At 41.0% G+C, this 21326-nt stretch overlaps 1 protein-coding gene across 1 annotated transcript; it reads right to left on the bottom strand.

Moving 5' to 3' along the window:
* Window positions 1-390: 390 nt before the first annotated feature.
* On the bottom strand, window positions 391-15772 carry OSTN (osteocrin). The gene is made up of 5 exons (XM_010573075.1): window positions 15735-15772; window positions 8365-8463; window positions 5316-5533; window positions 1546-1642; window positions 391-1266 (listed from the first exon to the last, which is right to left on the bottom strand). Exons 2-4 carry the CDS (start codon window positions 8461-8463, stop codon window positions 1558-1560), a joined length of 402 nt encoding a protein of 133 aa, XP_010571377.1. The 5' UTR covers window positions 15735-15772; the 3' UTR covers window positions 391-1266; window positions 1546-1557.
* Between the last annotated feature and the right edge of the window lie 5554 nt (window positions 15773-21326).

Below are 21326 nucleotides of genomic sequence, written 5' to 3'. Positions count from 1 at the left end.
CTGACCCAGACGCCAACTGTATTTTTCCCCATTTTGCTAGCTAATGGCCAGGTGCTTGGTGCCTCATGTAACATTAGGAAATCAGCGCTTAATTCCCATCTCCAGCCTTACTCTCTGCCTAACACAGGGGGTTTGGGAAGAATAATTTTTTTTTTTCTTAGTCCTGCATAATCCCTTTCTCAGTGGATCTTCCTTTGCAATGCTAAGGATGATTTATACCCAAGAAGAGCAATCCAAGGAATTTAGCTGACATGGACCAAAGCCCAAGAAGGAGCGTGTGAGTTTAGAAAATATCAGCTAGGAATCTGAGCGTTAAGATGTCAGCAAACAGCTCTTTTCAGCTATATTTTGTAGTCTGGAAAGAAGTGAAAAGCATGAAACAGGATTTAAGATAACCCGTTTTACTCTGAAATGAAGTGGAGAGGACATGTTTACATTTTACCAGAGTGAGAAATACTTGAACTTTTAGAGTTGGATGTCTGAGTATGCCCCATGCACACATCAAGAGGCTAAAATAAGGCATATGATGCAGATGGCCTAGGAAGTAGATGACTTCATATTTGGACGCTATCCTACGTTATGCATAGGGAGGAGTGAAATGTATTCATCAGCTTAGAGGAGGAAACTAGAAGTCTTACCACATTTCAGGATCTGCCATATGATGAAAACATGTCTAAATATGGTGCAGAGATAAGAGGAAGACTACTAAAACCATCATGACAAACACTAAAGTATTGTCACAGTTCTTATTCACGCTAACTCCTGGTGAAGTCAGTAGACATCTTCTCCTGAACAGCAGTTCAAATAAATTCTACGTTTGTCCCGTAACTGTTAAATCCTCCCTTCATCTACCAAACAAACACCCTCTTGAAAGAAATGTGCAAAGCAAACTGTCTGCTTTTCATGGACTGCTGTTGGCATCTCTGGAAGTTTATTTTCAATCAAAAAAAATCTAACAGTCCTTGCTAGGATAATGAACGTCTGCAAGTTTAAGAAATAAATGCCATGCAATTAAACTATATACATATTTTCTGTTCCCTCCTATCAGTGACACCGTGCACAACTGTGAGAGCATTCTGACCTGATGAATTGAATTTGTTATTATTTGTAAATGCAACATTTGTAAAATGCAATGTGAAACAGATTTTGCAGGAGGTCAGTTCCTTGAGTGTTGTATCATTAGTCAATGACAAAACATGCTGTGATGCATCTTCCGTATTTCTGTAATATTTCCAATACAGCATCAATCATTCAGAACAGAAGCACCTGTAGGCAGAAAAGCAGTAAACATTACATTTTCCCATGTCAGAAATGCAAGGCTTGGACAAACACACTGTAAGGTGGTCTACAGGAGATGAAAATGTTAGGAATACTTGTTTTTTTTTGTAGGGGGGTACTAATTGACAGTCACAATCCACGTTATAAGAAGCCATCATTCCCCAAGCCGCTCTTTCCAAGCCTACAGGCATGACCTGAATACCTCCAAGTAACTGAGAAGAGGTGGGGTTCTCCGAGCCTGCCCACACCCAGAGTACTTTGGCTTACTTGCAGGAACTGCTAACCCTTGGTGTTGCCAAGACGGCTCACTCCGATCCGGTCAAGAGGAACTCCAAACCGTCTCTTAGGCAGCTCAACCACTTTCCTGCATGGGGGAAAAAAAAAAAAGCAAAGAAGGAGGGAAAGAATTGGGGAAAGACATCATAGGAATAATCAAAGTGTTACTATATCTTTGATTCTCCACGCATCCCACTAACAACCTATTGTTCAAACAGAACAGCTGTTCTGTTCAAACAGGAGCAGCCAAAGATGTGAGTGTTTAAAAACAAGATGCTTCACTTGTCTTACAGAAGAATAGGCAGTAGTTGCATCTGTTTTACAGACTGGCTGATGCTGATCCACTCTCCCTGTTTTCATTTGGCAGCAAACAAATAACTTCACAGGTTAAGTGCTATTCATAAAAGGAAGGAGATACACTGCATGTATAAAGGGGAATTGTTTCATGCATAATATCACATACTTCAGGTGCCCCATTAGTCTGGATCTTTGAAATTTCCAGGGCCAACTGGGGCTAAGATAAGCAAGGAGGTAGAAAGTATTGCAGAGTAACAGAGGGGACAAGTCAAAGGAGCCCTAGCACGATTTTCCTCTGGGGTCTCCTCCAATGCACTGTTCTTAAAATTGTATAGTAGTAACCCTTTGTTGAGATTGAAAATGGGAGGGTTTTAGTTTTGGGGTTTTTTCCTCCATATGGTACATTTCCTGATGATTTGATGAATGAGACCATGAGGAAAGCGTGAAAGAAGTTCTATGCAGGAATATTTTATTACCTTTTTTCTAATATCAAAAAGTTTTCCCATCTTAATTCAGCATTTCTGAGCATTTTTTCCACCAGCAGAAGTTTTATTTTAGTTAATGGGGGAAATGGTGAGATTTTCTGCAGCTGAGAATAACCTCAACTTTTGCCCTTGGAAATACTTGCCAGTGAAATGCAGGTCCAAGAGAAGCCCTGGAAGATGAACTCTTTTCTCTATCTGTCCTTGTCAAGGAACACAAATAAAAAGAAATTTTGTTCTGTAAGTTGGCAAATGCAAAGTAACTGGCAGAAGAGCATGCTATGGTGCACTGGAGTCTAACTTTACGTGCTAGCACTGCCACACTCACTCAGGCTGGGGCTTTGGGGGCTTTGCACACCCCACCCAGGACTATCTGTCTAGTCCGTGGTCTCACGGAGCAGTCTCCCTTCCTCACACCTCTCGGGCGCAGGCTGAAGCCCAGAGGCATCGTTCCAGCATCGGCAGCCCATTTCATACCGCCTCTTTTCTAGCTACTTTTCAGACGAGGTCAAGAAATGGGAACTGGCAGTGCACCACATACGGAGGGAGCACCACAAATGTCACACCGGGGCAGCCACAGAACATCGCGAATGAAGGGGAGCCGTCTGTATAGCCCTCGCTGTCCCTTCCTCAAACACCCATGTATCCCCGTTGCACTAAGCCATAGGGAGAGCAAAGGGAAAGAAAGATCCTCAGTCTGTTCCCTCAAGGGCAGTGGTCTTCTCCGCCCAAGGTGTGGGCACAAGCTGGTGGGGGGCAAGTGGGACACTTGGGCTGCTGGAGTCATCCTGAGCCGGGCTGGATACAAGGAGGAATCCAGGTGGGATTGGGGGGGGTGGGGGTGCTCTGTAGTTAAACAGAGAAGGAAAAGGTGAAGTCATGCCCACGGGAGAGGCTGAGCAGGCAGCAGGCAGGCAGCAGGCAGGCAGCAGGCAGCGGAGCTTCCCCTCTTGTGGCCATCCCGAGCCACAGCAGGACAGCCCCCGCTCCCTCCCCTGCCGTTTCCATCTCCCAGACTGTGCATATTTCAGCACTTACTAGGGACAAAGTGATGTTTTCTGTTTAAAGCAGGCTTTTCTAAGATTCCCAGAGTCTCTTTCTCTCCACCTATCTATGGATCTTTCTACCTCTTTTGAAGACGCATGTCTTCTTGGATGCTTTTCCCGTGCTTTCAGAGCTTCATAAATTGATGTTGATGAGCGAGATTAGGATCTGGGCCCTCCTGTAACTGGTGGGTGCCAGAACAATCTGGTAAGTGGACTTATATGTGATCTGCTCTTTTCCAAAAGTTTCTGTTGTGTTGCCAGGCACTACGCACACTGTATTAATTCAGGGGGGGGCTGAATCTATTTAACAGCTTTCACACTTCAAAAATCATTACCTGGTCTCTAAAGGTAACCATTTCAGCTGGTACAGGAATGAATGGGCTGCTCTCTACTGTGAGCACAACAGTGATGGGGTGCTCAGCCCTCTGTTTTACTCCTCTAAGTGCAGCAGCCTCGGCCTGTTTCCACCTAAAGGCACAGCCTTACTACTGTTTCGTAGCACTCATCTGATCTGCAGTCCATGCTGATGGTAGTCTCTGACTACCAATGCAGTGATCAAGGCAGCTCAGATGGTTCTAATAAATGAGTCAATCCCAAACGTAAAAGCTAAGCAGCTCCCCCAAAGTGATAATCTCAACACAAAACTGCAAACTGTGCTATCGATGCTGGGAAAGGAGGAATTTTGTGCAGTGTATCACTCATTTGCATAAGCTCATTATTCAGAGACAAGCTGTTAGAAAACTTGGACAATTTTCACCACAATTTCCTTTTTTTGTGGGTTTTTTTTCCCTTGTACTGCATGTAGAATGAAACAAGATTTCCACCCAAAAAGCATGAGACAAATTGGGAATACCATGTACTTTTGCAAAAAAAGGTATGGCGGCTTCAAAAATGACCCTGTATTTCTTCCCTTGGAAAGGCAAAACATGCTAAAAAGCAAACAAAGAATGAGCTGGTTTTGATCGCTTGAAGAGATATACAGAACAGAATAGTTCTACTCAAGGTTTTAAGAATTTCATGTTTTATCACTTTTGGCTGCAGTCAAAAAGTCCGAGTAGCGGACTGGGTGGATAAATGGAAAAACAACAAGAAAATATTGCAAAACTCTGTTTGAAAAAAATACTTGTCATGTCGACTGGCTCTTGTGAATACTTTCCACTTCCAGATTAAGCGTTAAGCATGTTATTAAATACTTTGCGGCATTGGGAATGCCATCCAAAAGAAGACAGTTACCAGAAGAAGGGAACAAGACAATTAAGCTCTTTCAGATATAGCTAACAGCCCCTTGAGCTTTGCCCCAAACTCACTGGCTCTCCCCGGCCATATCAAGCATCATTGCTTAGCCCTGTTATAAACATACTTATCTTCAAATGTGCACGGTGAATGTGTTGTTGTACTGCTGTATTGATTAAGCCCTGGCTTACCATAAGTTGATTGAGGTCCTGAAGCTCATTGTACTACCCGTCTGCCCATTTTCACAATGTGTTCTTCATCTTGCTATTTAAGATGTGCACACCACCATACCTTCTCTTCACCCCAGCCTCGGGAACACCTAGCCCTGCCCCTCTGCTTTTGAACCTCAGGCATATTTTTGCTTTAAATAATCTCATGATCAAAAAGGCAGTTTTAGACTGAATATTAGTTCACATCAGTGGAAAGAAGTGTACTAAAAAAATGCATATGCTTGAATGTTCTTTGTTAGCTGTACGGCACTGTAGGGGTAAATGCACTAGCGCATGTATTATTCATCGCAGCTGAAGGATTACACACCATGCAACCAGAACGGTTTCTGAAGAGATTCTAGTACCCTGATCAGAGGCCCCTCACAACTGACCAGTAAACCCGCTGGTGGTTAAAGCTAACCCACCTGTATCCAGGGCACCTACCAACAGCCTTCTTCCAACTTTATCACTGGTAGGAGCATCTAAGAATTTACCTCTGTTTGCCTTTAGCATCCACAGAGGTTGAAGAAATTCTGTCAATTGGGGAGCCAAATCCTGGGAAACTTCTTTTCTTCTTGGTCTCAGTCACCTCATTCTCCAAAGACACCAGCTCATCGAGAAGGAACAGTTTGGCTGCCAGGTTGGTGGGTGACTTCTCTTCACTGGCAATGGGATGTGCTCCCATGCCCAGAGCAGCAGAAGGCTCCAAAGGCTGCAAAAGAAAGCAGGGGTATTTGCTTACTGCTCAAGTTCCAGAAAAACCATTTCAACTAGCGTCACAGCAGCAGTCCTATAAATACATAATCTCTAGGATACTGAACCTGTGACAAAGTTTTAAAACAAAGTTCCTTCTGTGAAGTGTGGCCATTTTCCACCCACAGGAGTTTGCCATAAAAGGTTGGGATTTTTTTTTTTTAATAGACTGAACTCACCTTCATTATTATCACAAGAATTACCAACATTTTTTACTTCACAAAGCCTGTTTTTGTAGGCCAGCCCACTACCCCTATCTCAGCAGTGTGATCAGTATCCCTTATAGCATGAGCTGAGTAATTTAATCCCTTTTAAAAATGCAATCACCATTACCAGACTCCAATATCCATCCTGATATTTTTCAGGAAACTGATTTTCGTTTTTTAAATGAATGCTAATAAATAGTAATGAAAACTTATACAGAATTTTCCATCCAAAGCTAAAAAATTAATTAATTGTTATGCAAAAAACTCAGCACTGACATTCAAAGAATTTATGCAATAACATTCTGTGGGGAGGAGGAAAGGAAAGAACAGTATGTTGAATCGACACAGCATTTTGAACCTTAGTTATGACATTAGGCTTAAACAGCTTTTCAAAAATCAAACTCTACTTTGCTATCCAGAATAACTGGGAATATTGTGGTCTATCAAGAAGGAAATGAAAGACACCAAAGTGAAATAGCTGCTCTGCAAATAACAGAAAAATATAGGGCAGCAGCTAGTCTACAAAAGCAGGTGTTAAGCTCAAATCATTCTCTCTTCAGATGAAATGTTTGCCTTCTTGCTCCACTTGATCTTCACAGAATTGGATAAAAATATCTAACCAAAAATTTTATTATATGCCTTGAAGCAGGTTTTCATCTATCTTTAGAAGCACGCCACTATCTTTCTTATTCATACACAGTGGGTTTAGTACAAATGTAAAGGAAGCTATCACATGAACGATGTAATAAGCCTGTCTCTACTGTGGTCCACACCATAGTTGTGGCGGTGACGTTGCCCACTACTGATGGGTGGCATAACCCATGATGGAGTGTATAAAACTGTGATCTCTATAGAAGGAGGAGCACAACGACCACAATGATCACACAAATGATGTAGCACTGTTAATACTTTTGTAAAGGATCTCGTACTGTCCTCTGACTTTACTTTTTATAAGCCTCAAGTGCACTGAGCAATCCTTCCTGTTCCCTTTCAGGGTTATAAAACTTTCATAGAGGTTTGCAACAAAATTATGCCTTTAAAAAAGACTGAACTCTTCCCTCTCGTTAATGGGGATAAATATCTACAATAATGCTTGAAACTAGAATGTCAAAAATAGCCTCTGCTCTTGAGTACTTTGTGCAGTCCCACTTACTTTGTCTTAAAAAGGATATAATACAATTCTAAGAAGTAAAGAGACAGCTAAACTGATAATCAGAAGTTTTCCTATGGTGAACCACTGAACAAAGTACAATTTCACAGCTAAGCAGAGGTAAGTGTGGGGTACAGGAGCACAGTGGAGGGTTTGTAAATTTATGAACAGCAAAGAGGTGAATAAAGACTAGTAATTTTTTCCTCAAGAAAAAAAAAAACCTCCTCAGTCCACCCAGTGAAGTCTCCAGATGGTGATTTAAAGTAAATATAAGGAGCTACATTTTAAACACAGCACATAGATGAAGTGGAATGCATTGCCAAAGGATGTCATGGATACCAAGATTTTAAACTGTTTCGAAGACAAATTCAGGCCCATTAGCAGCTAAAACATGCCCTGGTCCAGTGCAAATCTCTGGATCAGGAGGTCTCTGAAGATATTCTGCTCTTATATTCTTTTCACAAAAATCTCTCACTGATAGAGACAGGGTACCAGGTCTCTGTGGCACCAGAACAGCAGCTGCTGCAGCATTGATGTGGGGAGTGGTTCCCCCAAGCTCTGTTTTCTATAACAAATATTATTTTGTATAATCAGAGCATGCTCATTTGAAGACAGAGAGCAAGGTAGAAGGATCCAGCAGTATTCTTCAGTACGCATCTAACTTCTAAGCTGATCTTAAAAACCTATGTAAAGACCCTACAGCCAAACAGTGCTACTTTGATCAAACTTTTAGATCCTTGATTTTTTATGGCATAAAACCGTTACATAAATACCTTTCCTGACAAATATGTTTTATGTCAAGATGACATAAAAAAAGAGAATGCGGTAGAGGTATTTTCAGGTGCAAACCCTGCATATTGTCCTGGATGAAACATGAGACAATTCTCCCATTTAATCTGCTGCTTTCCTTTCCAAGCTTAGGCAAGTTACTTTGCTGCCTCCCTCTCCTAGTCTATTCTGTCTCCTTTAATTTGTAAATTTTGTGCAGGTGGTCTTCTCTCAGGGATCTCCTTATGGCTTCTGAAAGCTGCAGACTTCTCATGCTATTATTTGTCTTTAAGAAGAAGATGAAACCTTCCCTTCAATGTTAGAGGAGTGTGCTTTGCTGCCTGCCCCCCTACCACCCCCCGCTTCCCCTCTTCAGGAAGTTCTCTACCTAAAGTCACTGTACAGTGCTTTAACACACAGAAAATCCCATGGTGTTTCAGGAGAGGTTGCATGAAACTGGGTGAGACTTCATTCTGTCTGTCCTCCCAGAGCCACGCAATTTGCATCACTCTTTTCACTAGGCTGCTCCTTTGCACTTGCAGAGTCAATATCAATTGTTCACCTTCCAACCCTGTTTGGATACTGTGGTGTCTTCCACGTTCTGTGGCCAGGAACAACCTGAGGAAGAGCAGGGTTACATGACAGCCACCAGAAACATTCACCTACCTCTGGAGCTGCCTCTGCAAGGAGCACTGAGCTAGAGTGCCACTGCAGCAGGGTAATCACGAGGGCCAAATGCACCACAACAAGCTGGAACTGCAGCATCTGCAAAGGAGAACAATCTGTTAATGACTTCACAGCTGCGTTCCCAAAGAAACCTTGCTCTAAAGGTCTTAAAGGAGTGAAAGCAAAGGGAACTTCTGTTCCTGTGGCTGTTAATATGTTTTATCTTACAGTCACTGCATAAAACCCAGGGACCAGATAGTGCTAGCTGAATGCTCTTCACCTTTGGATGCAGAATCAGCTCCCTCCTCTTTGCTCCTTTACAGCCTCGCAAATCTTTTAATTCCTTTCTGCACAATAGCCCAGCAGTCCTTGCAGTGGAAGCAGTAATGAATGCAAACTTGTGTTAAAACCAGATGAACTAGACACTCACTCGTAAGCAGGGACACTTTGGCTCATAGCCACCCAGGCTGACCCTGACCTCCCCACATGCTGGATAGGTACTTAAAGCTGCTACAGGAATCACAGACCTCTCCAACAGCATTTTGAAAGTAACGCTGCATTTCACCGGTCCTCACCATGAGTTAATGGTAGCCACAACTTCCAGCATCTTCTTGGGATCCTGGAATAAAATTATCCAGCTCCCACACCTGGGAAAAGCTTACATGGAAATACATTGCTCAGGCTGGTGGTGTTCTGACCATGTGCCATAGCTGCAGAACTGCAGATACCTGCAGAGCCTTTAAATAACGCAGGGAGGGTCAAGTTTTGGGAGGTTCAGGATGAGGAAGCTGCTTGCTGCAGGGGTTATCTTTGGCTGTGGGTTTAGGCTACGTTGTTTAAGCCCTTGTTTGGATCTAGCTCTTAAAACCTTATGTGCCTCCAACTCACCCAGGTCAGAACATTTCAGCTGATGCGAATAAAAACTAGGCTAGGGCCTCTAGTGCCAAAGATATCTGCTAATTTGCTGATTACACTGTCTCCAGGTCCTGCCCCAGAGTATAATTCAAGCCTGATTCTGCCATTCTTTGCTGACTCTCCACTTGGCAAAAGTGGAGATAGAAAGGATGTATAAATACATTTCTATGATATACAATAGTTGTTTTATCCTCTGTGTAGAAAATTTCCCATTAGATCAGGCAGAAAACGCATGGTAAAAAAAATTTGGCTTTGTACTTTTCCCCCATACTACAAAGGAGAAAACCCAGAAGAGTGTTTGAAGTCCAGTTCTAAAAAATAAAGATATAACACTTGTAGTGTTGTTTCTTGAAACTCTGTTCATTGCTTGGCTTTTTCAATACATTTTACATGTGCTTCTGTTATTTGGTTACCCCACTGCGTATCTTCTTGGTTTTTTTTATGTTGTTCATGAGGGATCAGTAGCGAGGAAGAAAGCTGCTGGTTATCGTGTAGGGGTGAGGCAGACTTAGTTCCATGAAATCAAAGGACAAAGTCAAAGCAGTAAGCCAGGTGGTACCACTGTCTCTCAGTCCGATGGCAACAACCATTAAAGTCAGACAAGGGTCTGTCTGGGTGTTTTTAAAGCTGTAAACCTCTACAGTGTATATTTTTGTATGTGGGTGTGCATTGAAATTTGAAGTAGTAGTCTACTACCTTCACAGGTAACCACATCCTGATTATTTGGATACAGAGACATAAAAATAAATGGCAAGGTTAAAAACACATGTTTATTATGGTTTAATGTCTGTGCTGGTATTCATTCAACCCAAAGACCAAAGAGCTAAAAATAGCAACTGGTACACTAATCAAAATAAACATTAAGGCACCTGCAACACAAAAGACATTTGATTAACTGGTCTGAACTCGACGCCAGTGAAATTAGAAGCCGAGGAAATTGTAAGGACTTAAAGCTTGGCTCTAGTTCCCATGAAAATGAGTAGCTAAGAAGCAATGTTACTAGTTTAAAAGGGAGCAAAACTTAAGTACAGCAAGATCCTGGTGTGTTGATTTTTCACGCAGCAATAGGACGAGGCAGGAGAAAGCAGCAGGGTTGTTCTAGTGGAGCAGTTTAGCTCTAGAAAAGCATTTGCAAAATTAAGGGTGCAAAGAGGGCTACGTAAACATAATTAAAATCACACTGTCTTCTGCCAGTCTGGGACTTAGCTTTCTACATTCAGCCATGTCATAGGGTCTTAGCTGTTAAAAGCAGTTGTTGCTTTTTCTCCTTCGCTCATCTGTTGCAATTGGGTAAGCAGAGCCCTCCTACTAAAAGGGGCTTTCCCAGCCATGCACTGCTTATTGCTTCACCCCATTCACATTTTACCCTGACCCATTCCAAGAGGGACCTAAAGCGAGACTTGACAGTATTTGTTACTGAAGGACAATAAGCAATGCTCTGACAACCACACAAGCCTTTGCAAGACGCACCCTTACCACTTGTACTGAATTTCCATCCTTCCTCTGGAAAACTCCACCACCAGTTTCACAGAGGTAGGACAGGGGATTGAGGTATAATTACAGGTCTTTAGTATCTCAGGGTCTAGTCTGGTGTTATCTGACATAAAATATGGTTTACCCTCCACTAAATGTAATTGCAAGTCTGAAATTCAGACATATAAATATGTTTTAGTGACATTTCACCTTGAAATGTGTCAAAACTAGAATTCCTCATATAATTAGGTATCTTTGTTGCAGGTCCAGTTAAAATAAAATTAAAGATAAAAGAGAGAACGTTATTCTACCTTATCAAAGCAGGATAAACATTCAAAACTTTTTCTTAGGAGCCTGTGCAGAGCCATTTTCCAAGAAAAGATCACAAGAAAGCAAAATTCTTTACCAAACAGAAACTGTTAAGTCTCCAACATCAAACCAAAGGACTTAAAAGATGTTTTTCTTTTAAAGAAAAAAACAAAAAACAAAATGACATCCTGAAGATAAGTGGGCTGAACAAACCCCAGACAGCATACAATTCATCACCAAGCTCCAAACCCATTGCCTGTCAAAAATGGTAACAGCTGTCATTGTTCTTACCCATTTGAACTATCATATTTCACATTACTGTGGAGATTACTCCGCAAGTATAAATCACAAGAGCTTTATTTTTCTTGCTGGCCTGTTAGCAAGAGAACCGAGGCAAGACATCACGCCTTGCACTGTAATCTTTCACTGCAGCTGCCACTCTATATTGATGACTATGCTCTGCTTGTTATTGCAACACCAACATGGGACATGCCCAAGCTCACCTGCAAATGAAACGAGGACCTTGCTCTCACAACAAGCACGTTGTGTCTGAGCCCAGAAGCCCTTGAGGTTTTGTGCTGTATGCTCCCAAGCTGACCTGATACAGAGCCAAGGCATGAGTGTCCCGTAGGCACCGGGAAGCTCCTGACGGTGCCCATTAGGGCTCCAGTCCTTCTGCCACATGAGCACTGGGATGGTACTGGTAAGCCTCCCTCACCTGGTAGCCGTGAGGATCATCATACCATGCAGATTACAACCAGCCAGGGGAAATCACAGCTGTGTCTGCAAGCCAGTTACTGAGGTATTTTGTTGCTGCTCCAGCGCCATAAAATAGAACATTAACTGCTGCTACCTATCTTAATAAACGTACCATTGAGTCCTAATGTTGGCTTCATGAGTCTTGGATTGGACACCTGATGGGAATCTACCTTGGCCAAAAAAATTATGATGGATGAGTATCTTACCAAAAGAACAACTTACAAATTGCTTGTGTGCAGCTCTGAGAATAAGTCTGCTCCAGCTGAAACAAATTTGCCCTACTTTTAAAAGTTGTAGGATGGATCCTCTGAGCATATTCATTACCACAAAGCCAAAAATATGCCCATACCAAAAGTCCTAGTGATTTCAGAAACTCCTCAGGGACTGTGTATATCTTAAGTGTAATTTTCTAGTCATGTAAATATCAAAGAAAAGGAAGAAAAATCAAAACAAATCCCACCCTCAGAAAAAAAAGCAGAGTCCAAAAATAGGTTAAAGTGGTGTTTTTGTTCTCATCCCACAGATGAGATATGGAGCACTTCGTACATACTGCTTTCTAAAAAGATACTGAAGCAAGATATTGAAGCATGGGACTTTGTGGCAAAATAAAACATAAGCAGTCAGTGTCAGGCACTTCATGTCATTAATAACGTGTTTCCTGGAGCAGGTGTAGATTTTTAAACAATGCCATATGTTTTATTAGATATACAATATACGGTACAGACACTGTCAACTTCTACAATGTAAATTTCCCTGTATTTTCAGTTTCCCAACTATGTAGATAAATGGATGCAGGTAGGTTTCATCTGATGTAACCAGAGAGAACAGAAAATTCATGAACTTATGCAAGAGGCATACGACTAGTGATTTGAGATAATGCCTAGGTATTTCTGTGTCCCAAATGAAACATTTTGTCAGACAGTATTTCAAGGCCAAGGATGTTCCACTTTCTGAAAATGAAGTTCCTTAAAGATTTCTCAAGAAGGCACTTCAGGTTAGTCATTGCTTTTCAAAGTCATCACTCCAATAACTGCATTCACTGTAATAATATGATTTCCAGTGTTTGGCCCTGACATGTTTACATATCACCATGATAGTCATCTTTGCCTGTATTTTACTGAAGTATCTATTGTAAATGCTGACTCAGCTACTGATAGCTCCACTTTTGGTAGACGCAGATGCGGTCAGAGGATGCTCAGGTATACAACTGTTCCTACCATCTGTACTCAGATAAAACAGATTCAGCGATGGCTTAGTCCCTGCAGGGCTTGACTAGACTCTGCACTGACCCTGCCCATGGAAGATGCAACATTTGTGGGAGCAGCACACAAATTGCATGGCTCATATGAAGAAAGGCTGAAAACATGGCCCTCGAGTTCCCATGCGGAGTTCAGAAAGTGTACAAATGAACACAGCCTTGCTGGGGTACATTTGCTTAATGGACACAAGCATGAATCAGGAAAAAATTAATGGGCAAAGGTGGAAAAAGACTTGTGGAAGACCAGTCAGTCATGGTCCTCATCTCTGCGTTTGAATGAGGAGCATGAAACCAAGTGGCCATGCAGAACAAATGAGGACACTTTTTCTTAGAATGGACAGGAAGGAGACAAGTTGGACATCTTGCAAAACTGGCTATACTGTGTAATAAATCCATTTTTAGCAATAGATTTTAGAAATTAAAACCCCCAAACTCACATCAATACCATAAAAGTAGGAGACCATGAAGCAGAAGACACAAACAGAAGTGATAAAACCCATCCAGAAGCCTAGGGACTATTAAATAAGAAGGATGCTATGAAGTGTAAGAAAATATCTCTTAATGGGAAGAACCTATTTGCACCCTTCCTAAGTAAGATAATTGACGAAGCTGCAGTATTCCTGGTATGCACAATGGAAAACAAAACATTATTAGACTATTATTCATTGCCAACAAACTCTCAGCCCTACACTATTTATATATGTACTGACTGAATATGCCAACTTCTCTTAACGTTTCTAACAACTTTACATTTAGCTTGCTTTCTTCCTTCATCTTTAGCATGAGAAATAAAAACTATTCATTGTTAGACTGCCATGTTCAGCATTTAAGAAACCTTTCTGTCAAAAAAATCTAGAAATAAATTGTGGTTTTCTATATTAGAAAAATTATCTCCTTTCCTAACAGTGTTGGAGTGATAAATGGAAGTTCATACCTCATATGAAGAGTATATTAGCAGAATATGTTATCAATATAAAAACATAGGCCATTTAAAGTCTAGTAAAAATATCCTTCAAGATATGCCTTCAAGATAAGCTTGAAGATAAACTTCAAGATAAGAGACAAGAATGGCATTGGAACTTCTTAATGAGACTCAAACACTGATGCTGATTTACTGGATAAACACTTAAATGTTCCGATCAAGCATATTACTTGAAGAAGAAAAGTCTTGGTGAAGATGCATTGCAAATGGAAATTAGAGAGTAATCTGCTTCTGTGGGCTGACTAAGAAGAAAAGGAAAGCTGCAATCACTTGCAATCTTTGTCAGGGTCAATCAAGAGAGCTATTACAACTGTTGTATGGTTCAAATTTTTTAATTTGCTTTTTAAGAAGCCCACAGAGGTACACTTGTCATTCATTCAAAGAGTGAAAAAGAATTCCTAATCTGCTGAAATCAGTGTGGCAGGTATTTATAAATACTGAAGAACACCTGGTCCAGCCAGATACATTTTGCAGTTTTCCCATCATTTACAATTTACACCACAGATGTTCTTGGTTGGATTTTGGGGTTTTGGGTTTTTTTCCTGTTATTTCTCATTAGATTCAAAGTATTTTACAAGAAAAGTAGGTTGAGCTGCATTTTGAATACAGGTGAGCAGAGACAGATAAATGTAATAATTTGCCCCAGGCTTCCTGAGTGAATCAGTGGGCAGGGGCACAAAATGTTCCCGCAGCTCCTCAGCTTTCAGCTCTGCATTCCCCATGAGAGGACAGTCATTCCAAATTGAAAAGCCAAGTAAGGAAAGCTGAAGGCACTGTGTGCTTGTGCTTCAAGAATTAGTGGATTCTGAACTTTGCTGTAGCCTCTAGACATCTAAACCAAAGGTTATTCACATGTATTTACTTGTACAACTCCAGTCTGGGAGGCAAAAAGAAAGAGTGAAATAGTTTTGAACTCAGAATGGAGAAATTGCAATGACTATCACTGAATCAGAGTCTGCCTTCATTTACAGTGGTACAAAGCTGAAGTAGTCAGATTACTGGATAATGATAATTACTCTGTTAGTGTAGGAATGTTTTTGCAGGGTTATTCTATTATTGCAGGAATGTGGCAGAATGGGCATCAACATTTATCTAATATGGGATATAATAAAACCCTTTTGCAGATCCATAAATTAAAGACTTTCCCTAAATCATTTATCTTGTGTTTTACAATATATTACATGCAGCAAACTTGTCTACCACATATGGTATTTAGTAATGCAAAGGAGTTATTCTGTCATAGCTCTTCAGCTTATTTTAAGAAGTAATATGTATTTGACAATAATATATACAGAGGAAAATCCATAACAATATAACCAGACAGCAGTTTACTGCAAAGCACTGCAAAAGCATGAAAGCAACTATTCACTGTTGTAAAATGCACTGACACATCTTGTTTAAATATTGGCTGATTAGCTGAAGGAAATAAGTTTCCACTGAATATTATTAGTTCAGTTTTAGTACCAAAAATACTAGGTGATAGGCACCTTATCTTAATCCCAAACTAGAACCTTTTCAGACATGGGCATATGTATACCTTGTGCATGCCTGTTAATACAAAAAAACTTGAAAAAAATTAAAAGGAAGAAAGCACAGAAGGGAAGAAAGCTTCTGTAAACAGAGCAGAAGACACACAAAACATCCCCAACCCATCCCTGTCCTCACTCCTCTTACCTTGCATTGGATACAAGCAATTCCAACCTTAATGGTCCTGCTATGTTCTTCCCCCTAACTTATCCCTAATGTTCAGCTTTCTTTCAGAGTTTTTATAGTCTCTGCTGTAGGCTACAAACTCCAATCCCTGCCTTTGCTTTCTCTTACATCATTTCTAAAGATTTTCCACTGATCCTTGCCCTAAACCTTTCTCTGTCCTGCACTCTCACACGCATACTTGCCTCACATTTGTTTTATTTATTGCTCTGATCAAGATGATTAGGTTACAATTTAAGGTCTAGGGTTTTGTTGTTGTTTTTTTTCTTTTTTTCTTTCAAGATTCAGACAGTCGTGGGAGTGGAAAGATTTTCAGTAGCATCACCATTCCTCTAATCTCTTACTTTTGCAAACTGCGATACAGAAACCCAATGTCCTGAATTATTATTTTTTTAAATTTTATTTCTCAGGGACAACAGGAATAACCTTAGAAGGACTGCATTAACTTCAGGAAGAAATTAATTAGTGCATTTTTAGTAGACCAACGCTACTGTAAGATAAACATTAGAAAAGGAGGGTGTTTTGTAAAGCAAGTCACAAGAACTTAAGTCTTTCAGGCACTTCATTTCAATTACTGAAAAGATAGTAAAGTGTGAGCCATGAAGCTCTTTATCTTCTCTAGGCAGTACCAGAGGACCTATTTCTTTCCCTGTTTGCCTCACTAGAATAAGTCTACCTCTTTTGCCCCTTTTTTAAAATCTCAGTTTTTAATTGATTCACACAGCACTTGTAGACCTGGTTTTGGGTCTCAAATTCCAACCTGTGCAGACTCCTTAACAGTTAATTCATAGTGACTTTATTCTCTAAACAGATAGGCACAGTACTTTAAAAATAGTTTTTACTCTGACTTGCCAAAAACTCTTCCTACAAGCAATAAACAGTAAAAGGAAATTTCAAATGCAGCTTTGCCATAGGTGGGAAAAATTTGCCAGCCAGGGAGCAAAAGCTTTGATTTCATCATCTGTCTTGATCTGAGCGATGAGAGAAAGACAAGAGTTTAATCATATTGTAACACAGCTCATATCCCAGATGAAGATGGCCGCAGAATTTTGTAAAGCTGTCATAAAGTGGCAAATCAGGGTAGCTCATTGCAAAGCATGCTTTTGCCACACTCCCTGAGGGGTCGGGGGGGGGGGGGAATTCAATGGAGAATGAGAGGCTGGGTTTAATCATGAGCACAACACAAATGTACAGCCTCAGAGAACAAGGAAAGGCCAAGCAAGTATTTCTATAGCATCCCTCAGTACAGGCAGATATGGCAATATGGCCTAGTGTAGTGCTGCAGAAATATGCATTAGCCACATGAGCACCCACAGCGAGGTCAGGCTGGAGCAGGCAGGTTGGGGCTGTTTTCGGCTGCAGGGCGTAACGGAACGGTGAAGGCAGCTGCAGAGGTCCAAATGGGCTCTGTGGATACTAGAGCAGCAGCAGAATCAAAAGGGCAGAGCCAAACAATGCCAGACTGCTGAAACACAGCTCAAAATGCTGCCACTGGAAGAGAACTGGACTACGTTCTGGTTTACGGTGCTACCTGCATTTATTGGTGGCTTGTTGCTGGAAGTCCAAGGACACAGCAGTACTTGACTGATGTCCGTAAAACATGTGAGCAGGATCTCAGGAAAAAAGATAACAATGATCTAACCACAAGATATTATTAGATTTATGGGGTACCTTTGCTACATAGGACCATGAGGCGTTGCTGACCAGCTACTACTGTTCTAGGCGCTGTTTTTTTCTCTTTTTTTTCTGTTATAAAGGCACAAGGCATTTACTCCTCTCAGGAGTTTTTACAGGTCCTACCTCAAGCTCTTTAAGCAGGGTGTCTCTAGGGCTCCATTCTGTCACCACGTTTGGTGCTGACGCGGCTGGTAGGAGACATGGACTGTGCCATTGTAAGCTGACGACAGACAACTGAATGCTGGTAATGTAGGCATTTCAGCATTTCAGAACACAGGGTGAAGCCTGGAGGATGGCCAAGACTCAGCCATCTGAAGCTTAACACCTGACAAGAGTGAGTGGGACAGTGGGCTCCAGATAAAGCAGGAGGAGAAATGCAGCCATATTGTCATCTCCTTTGACTCCAAGAGGATGTATAAGACCTGGTACTAAAATTTGCTTTTAGGCTCTCCACTGATTGGTGATCTTATAACAAAGCTCCAGCCACTTTTGTACCACCTGGACCTACTGTGAGGTTGTGGCTCTTCCTTTTAGATAAGTAATATGCACTTTTTCTATTTAAAAATAAATTTATCATTGTCCTCTTCCTACAAAAGCATACACTCTAAAAGATTTCAGAAATGGATGCTGGTACACACAACTATCATCATCTCTGACTGGGAGGTGTGAAAGACTCAGATCTGAGTAATTAGCCGTCTTCCTGGGCTGCTACTGACCTTAGGATAGGACATATGTTACCAGCACACAGTGGTTTTTTCTGAAAGAAAAAAAAAACAACAAAACCAAAAAAAAGGCAAACAAAAACAAAAAGAAGAAAGAAAAAAGAGAATAGAGTGTTATGAGTGCTAACATTTAATTTCCTGCTCTAAATTAACTTAGATTTAGCAACAACTTACAGATACCTTTTTGACACCTTCTGGAGAAGGCTGATAAGGAAGCTTCCCAGATAATGAAAAAGGTATATGGTGGTTACTCAGCTGGAAGAGTGCCCAAGGAACAGACATCCTCAACACTACCGTGGTTTAATTATACTTACAGTATAATTAAGTTAGGGCAACCAAGAGTTTGGAAGGAATCTTTATTGCCTTAACCATAAATGAATAAACAAACATAATGTGATTTTCTGAACTATGAAGACAAAAAAAGGGAAATTGGAGGAGGTAAGGACACAAGACATGAAGTTCTTTTTGTTACCATCCAAGAGAAAGACAAACTTGCCTCCCTGCTACCCTCATGGTCTCGCAAGTAATTTCTGTAATTCTTTCAACACTAGTTTGCAAATCAGTTGAGCTGGCTCAATGGTTTCCTTAATTCCTTTAGTAGAGAAGTTCTTATTCAGAGAGCAGGAGTTAGCTTACACAGGTTCACTTGTGTAAGCGTTGAGCAATCTTGCTCTTCATCAGCCTTGCCTGTGGAAACTATATTTTAGTTTGTCAGACCTCATCTTTAAAATCTTAGGAATGACACATGAATACACATGCTTGCTAGTTTTGCTGTATGGTACTTTCAGTCTTTTTCTTCTCCCACTAAAACATGTAGCAGTACTGTCACATCACTGTGGTCTAAGTCACAGAAGTCTCCCACTTCTGTCATTAAGTTGTCCCATGGGAACTCTACCTTCCAGTCTCTTCAAATAATGTCACCCTTTCCATTGACCACTGATTACACAAGATCACGTATTTGTCACTTACAAATCAACATGACGTGTGTGGGGTCCAGAAGGAGTTACAGCTAAAGCAGTAGACCTATCCTCAGGAATTTTTGATTGAGCTGGCATGGAGTAAAGGCACGTGACTTTATACATTCTGATTGCTAGGATTATTCACAGTTCCAGTAAACAGTGAGTGTGTCATTAGAAATAGTCTAGTTCTGGGTTTAGTATGGGAAATAAAGACAACATTGAGGTTAGAAAAAGTGGAAATTTTTTTCCAGTTTTGAAAGCTTTGCCCCAAAATTCTAAGAAATAATCCAAGAACTTTTTTCTTTTCAAATGAAAACTACAGTTTTCTTTTATGAGGAGCTGATCTCCACAAGTCAGGTGCTCAGCTGATACTGATTCATATGGCTCTGAGATAAACAACTGAGATATTCCAAATTATGGTCCCTTCAATCTATTTTTACTTCTTGAAACAATAAACTCTTCTGATAAAATTGGCCCAGTTCTGAGGCCAGTCTGAAAGTGGATTAGCATTCCACCAGATTAACCAACACCCAGCATTTTATAGCTACATCACTGGTTCAGGCAGAACATCCAACATTACTTTTGTTGCTCTATGTTCCTACCTTGTCTGGAGAAGGGGAAACATTTTAAAATAACCACCACAGATTTTCAGTCAATGTATAAGAGAGAATTTCAGAAACCAAGATGATTCCCACCTATTTTCATGCAGATATACAGAGCCAGAGAGCAGATGACTCACTTTAAGACAGAACTATGGAAAAGAGACCCTGCATTAATAATGTGCACACATGTTTTCCAACTGAAGGTACATTCTACCTTGGAAGCAAAAACTATGTTAAGACAGCTATTTTTAAATCTGCAGGCTATCAAAGTAGCTTTCGCTGTGTCACTTCCATTTAAGATGACTCCTTGCAGCCAGATAGATTTTGAGAAGCAAAACCCACAAAGTGAAGGTAGCATGTAAAACTGAAGAGAGTAACATTCTTCAGGAACGTTGGGCTTCCTACTAGCAGTTTCTATAAATATACTTTTTAAAAGTCCTTTGTGCTAGAATTAAGTGCTTGTGATAGGTGCTGGGTCATGACATATAAGCATCCATAAAAAGCACTTGCAAAACAAAGCAAAAATCCCAAACAAGGACAGTTTATTGAAATGCAAGCTTTTTCTGTAACAGTCATGCTACAATGCAGAAGTATGTGTTTGGAAATAAAAAAAGACAGTTTATCTTTTGTGCCCATGCCATTGGCTCCCAGCCCAAGATGGCCGTGAGGAGTGAAGATGGCCAAGAAGAGTGACGGGGCCTTTTGTGCTGTGGACACTGTGGTCCACAAGCTAATGGATGAGAGGCAACAAAACCATATCAAGAGGTCACAAAGTACTAAGCAAATAGTAATAAGGCTGGGCCAATATCAGCCTGGTCCTAATTCAAACTGGCAACACAGAAATGAAAATGAGTAGATTGTGTTTCCATCCCCTCTAGCTCACTACTTGGAGTAATGCTAAATATAAAGATAACAAACTGAGAACCAGCCCCATCTTTCTGTGCTAAGAGGGAAGAGAGGGAGTGGTGCTGACATTTTCACACTACTTCCCTTGTCAAAGACGTGAGTCCTGATGTCACCTGTCCCTGAAATAAACTCTTTTTGACCATGAACCCTTGTGGCATGGTACACAAAGCACAGAGCAGCAAAGTGTGCATCTTGGCTGCAGAGCACATATTTCAGCTTCAGAGCTAATTACAAATGTGGCAATATAGCACAGCACTGAATGCATAGCAGCAGCTTAAATTCAAAGACATGCTCACGAGAAGAAGGAATGCATCTGTCCTGACCTCACACTTTTTTTCACACAACTGATCACCATTTTCTGTGCAGAGCTGAGAAGTAGTTTGGTTCATTTGCAGCAGCAGAAAGGGTACGGAAGAATTAAAGAAAGCAGCTAAGGAGCAAAATGATGACAGAGGTCTGGGGGAAAAGGGAAAGGTGAGTGATATTCTTCAGACAGAAACCAGTGGTGTGGGAGCTGGGCAGGGCCACATGTGGATGATCACTACATCACAGGATGCTGTGGGAAACGTCACCACTAGTTTCTTACCTGACACACAGGTAGAGGAAGATGAAGTAATGTGAAAGGTGGGGCTGGGAAGCTGTTTCTCCCTAGAAGCAATTCCTGCACCAAATGTTGTTAATAAGGAAGGG

This window comes from Haliaeetus leucocephalus, unplaced genomic scaffold, assembly GCF_000737465.1.
Source record: "Haliaeetus leucocephalus isolate CR32 unplaced genomic scaffold, Haliaeetus_leucocephalus-4.0 Scaffold362, whole genome shotgun sequence".
In the NCBI taxonomy this organism is placed as follows: Eukaryota; Metazoa; Chordata; class Aves; order Accipitriformes; family Accipitridae; genus Haliaeetus; species Haliaeetus leucocephalus.
This window is presented reverse-complemented; position numbering and strand designations above follow the sequence as displayed.

Bases quoted from the DNA above. Each gene is read 5' to 3' on its own strand.
- OSTN (XM_010573075.1), bottom strand. From the start codon at position 8,463: ATGCTGCAGTTCCAGCTTGTTGTGGTGCATTTGGCCCTCGTGATTACC. The intron at 5,534-8,364 runs GTAGGTGAATGT...TTTCTTTTGCAG, and splicing joins TTGCAGAGGCAGCTCCAGAG to CCTTTGGAGCCTTCTGCTGC. The intron at 1,643-5,315 runs GTAAATTCTTAG...TCCCCCATGCAG, and splicing joins GATGCTAAAGGCAAACAGAG to GAAAGTGGTTGAGCTGCCTA.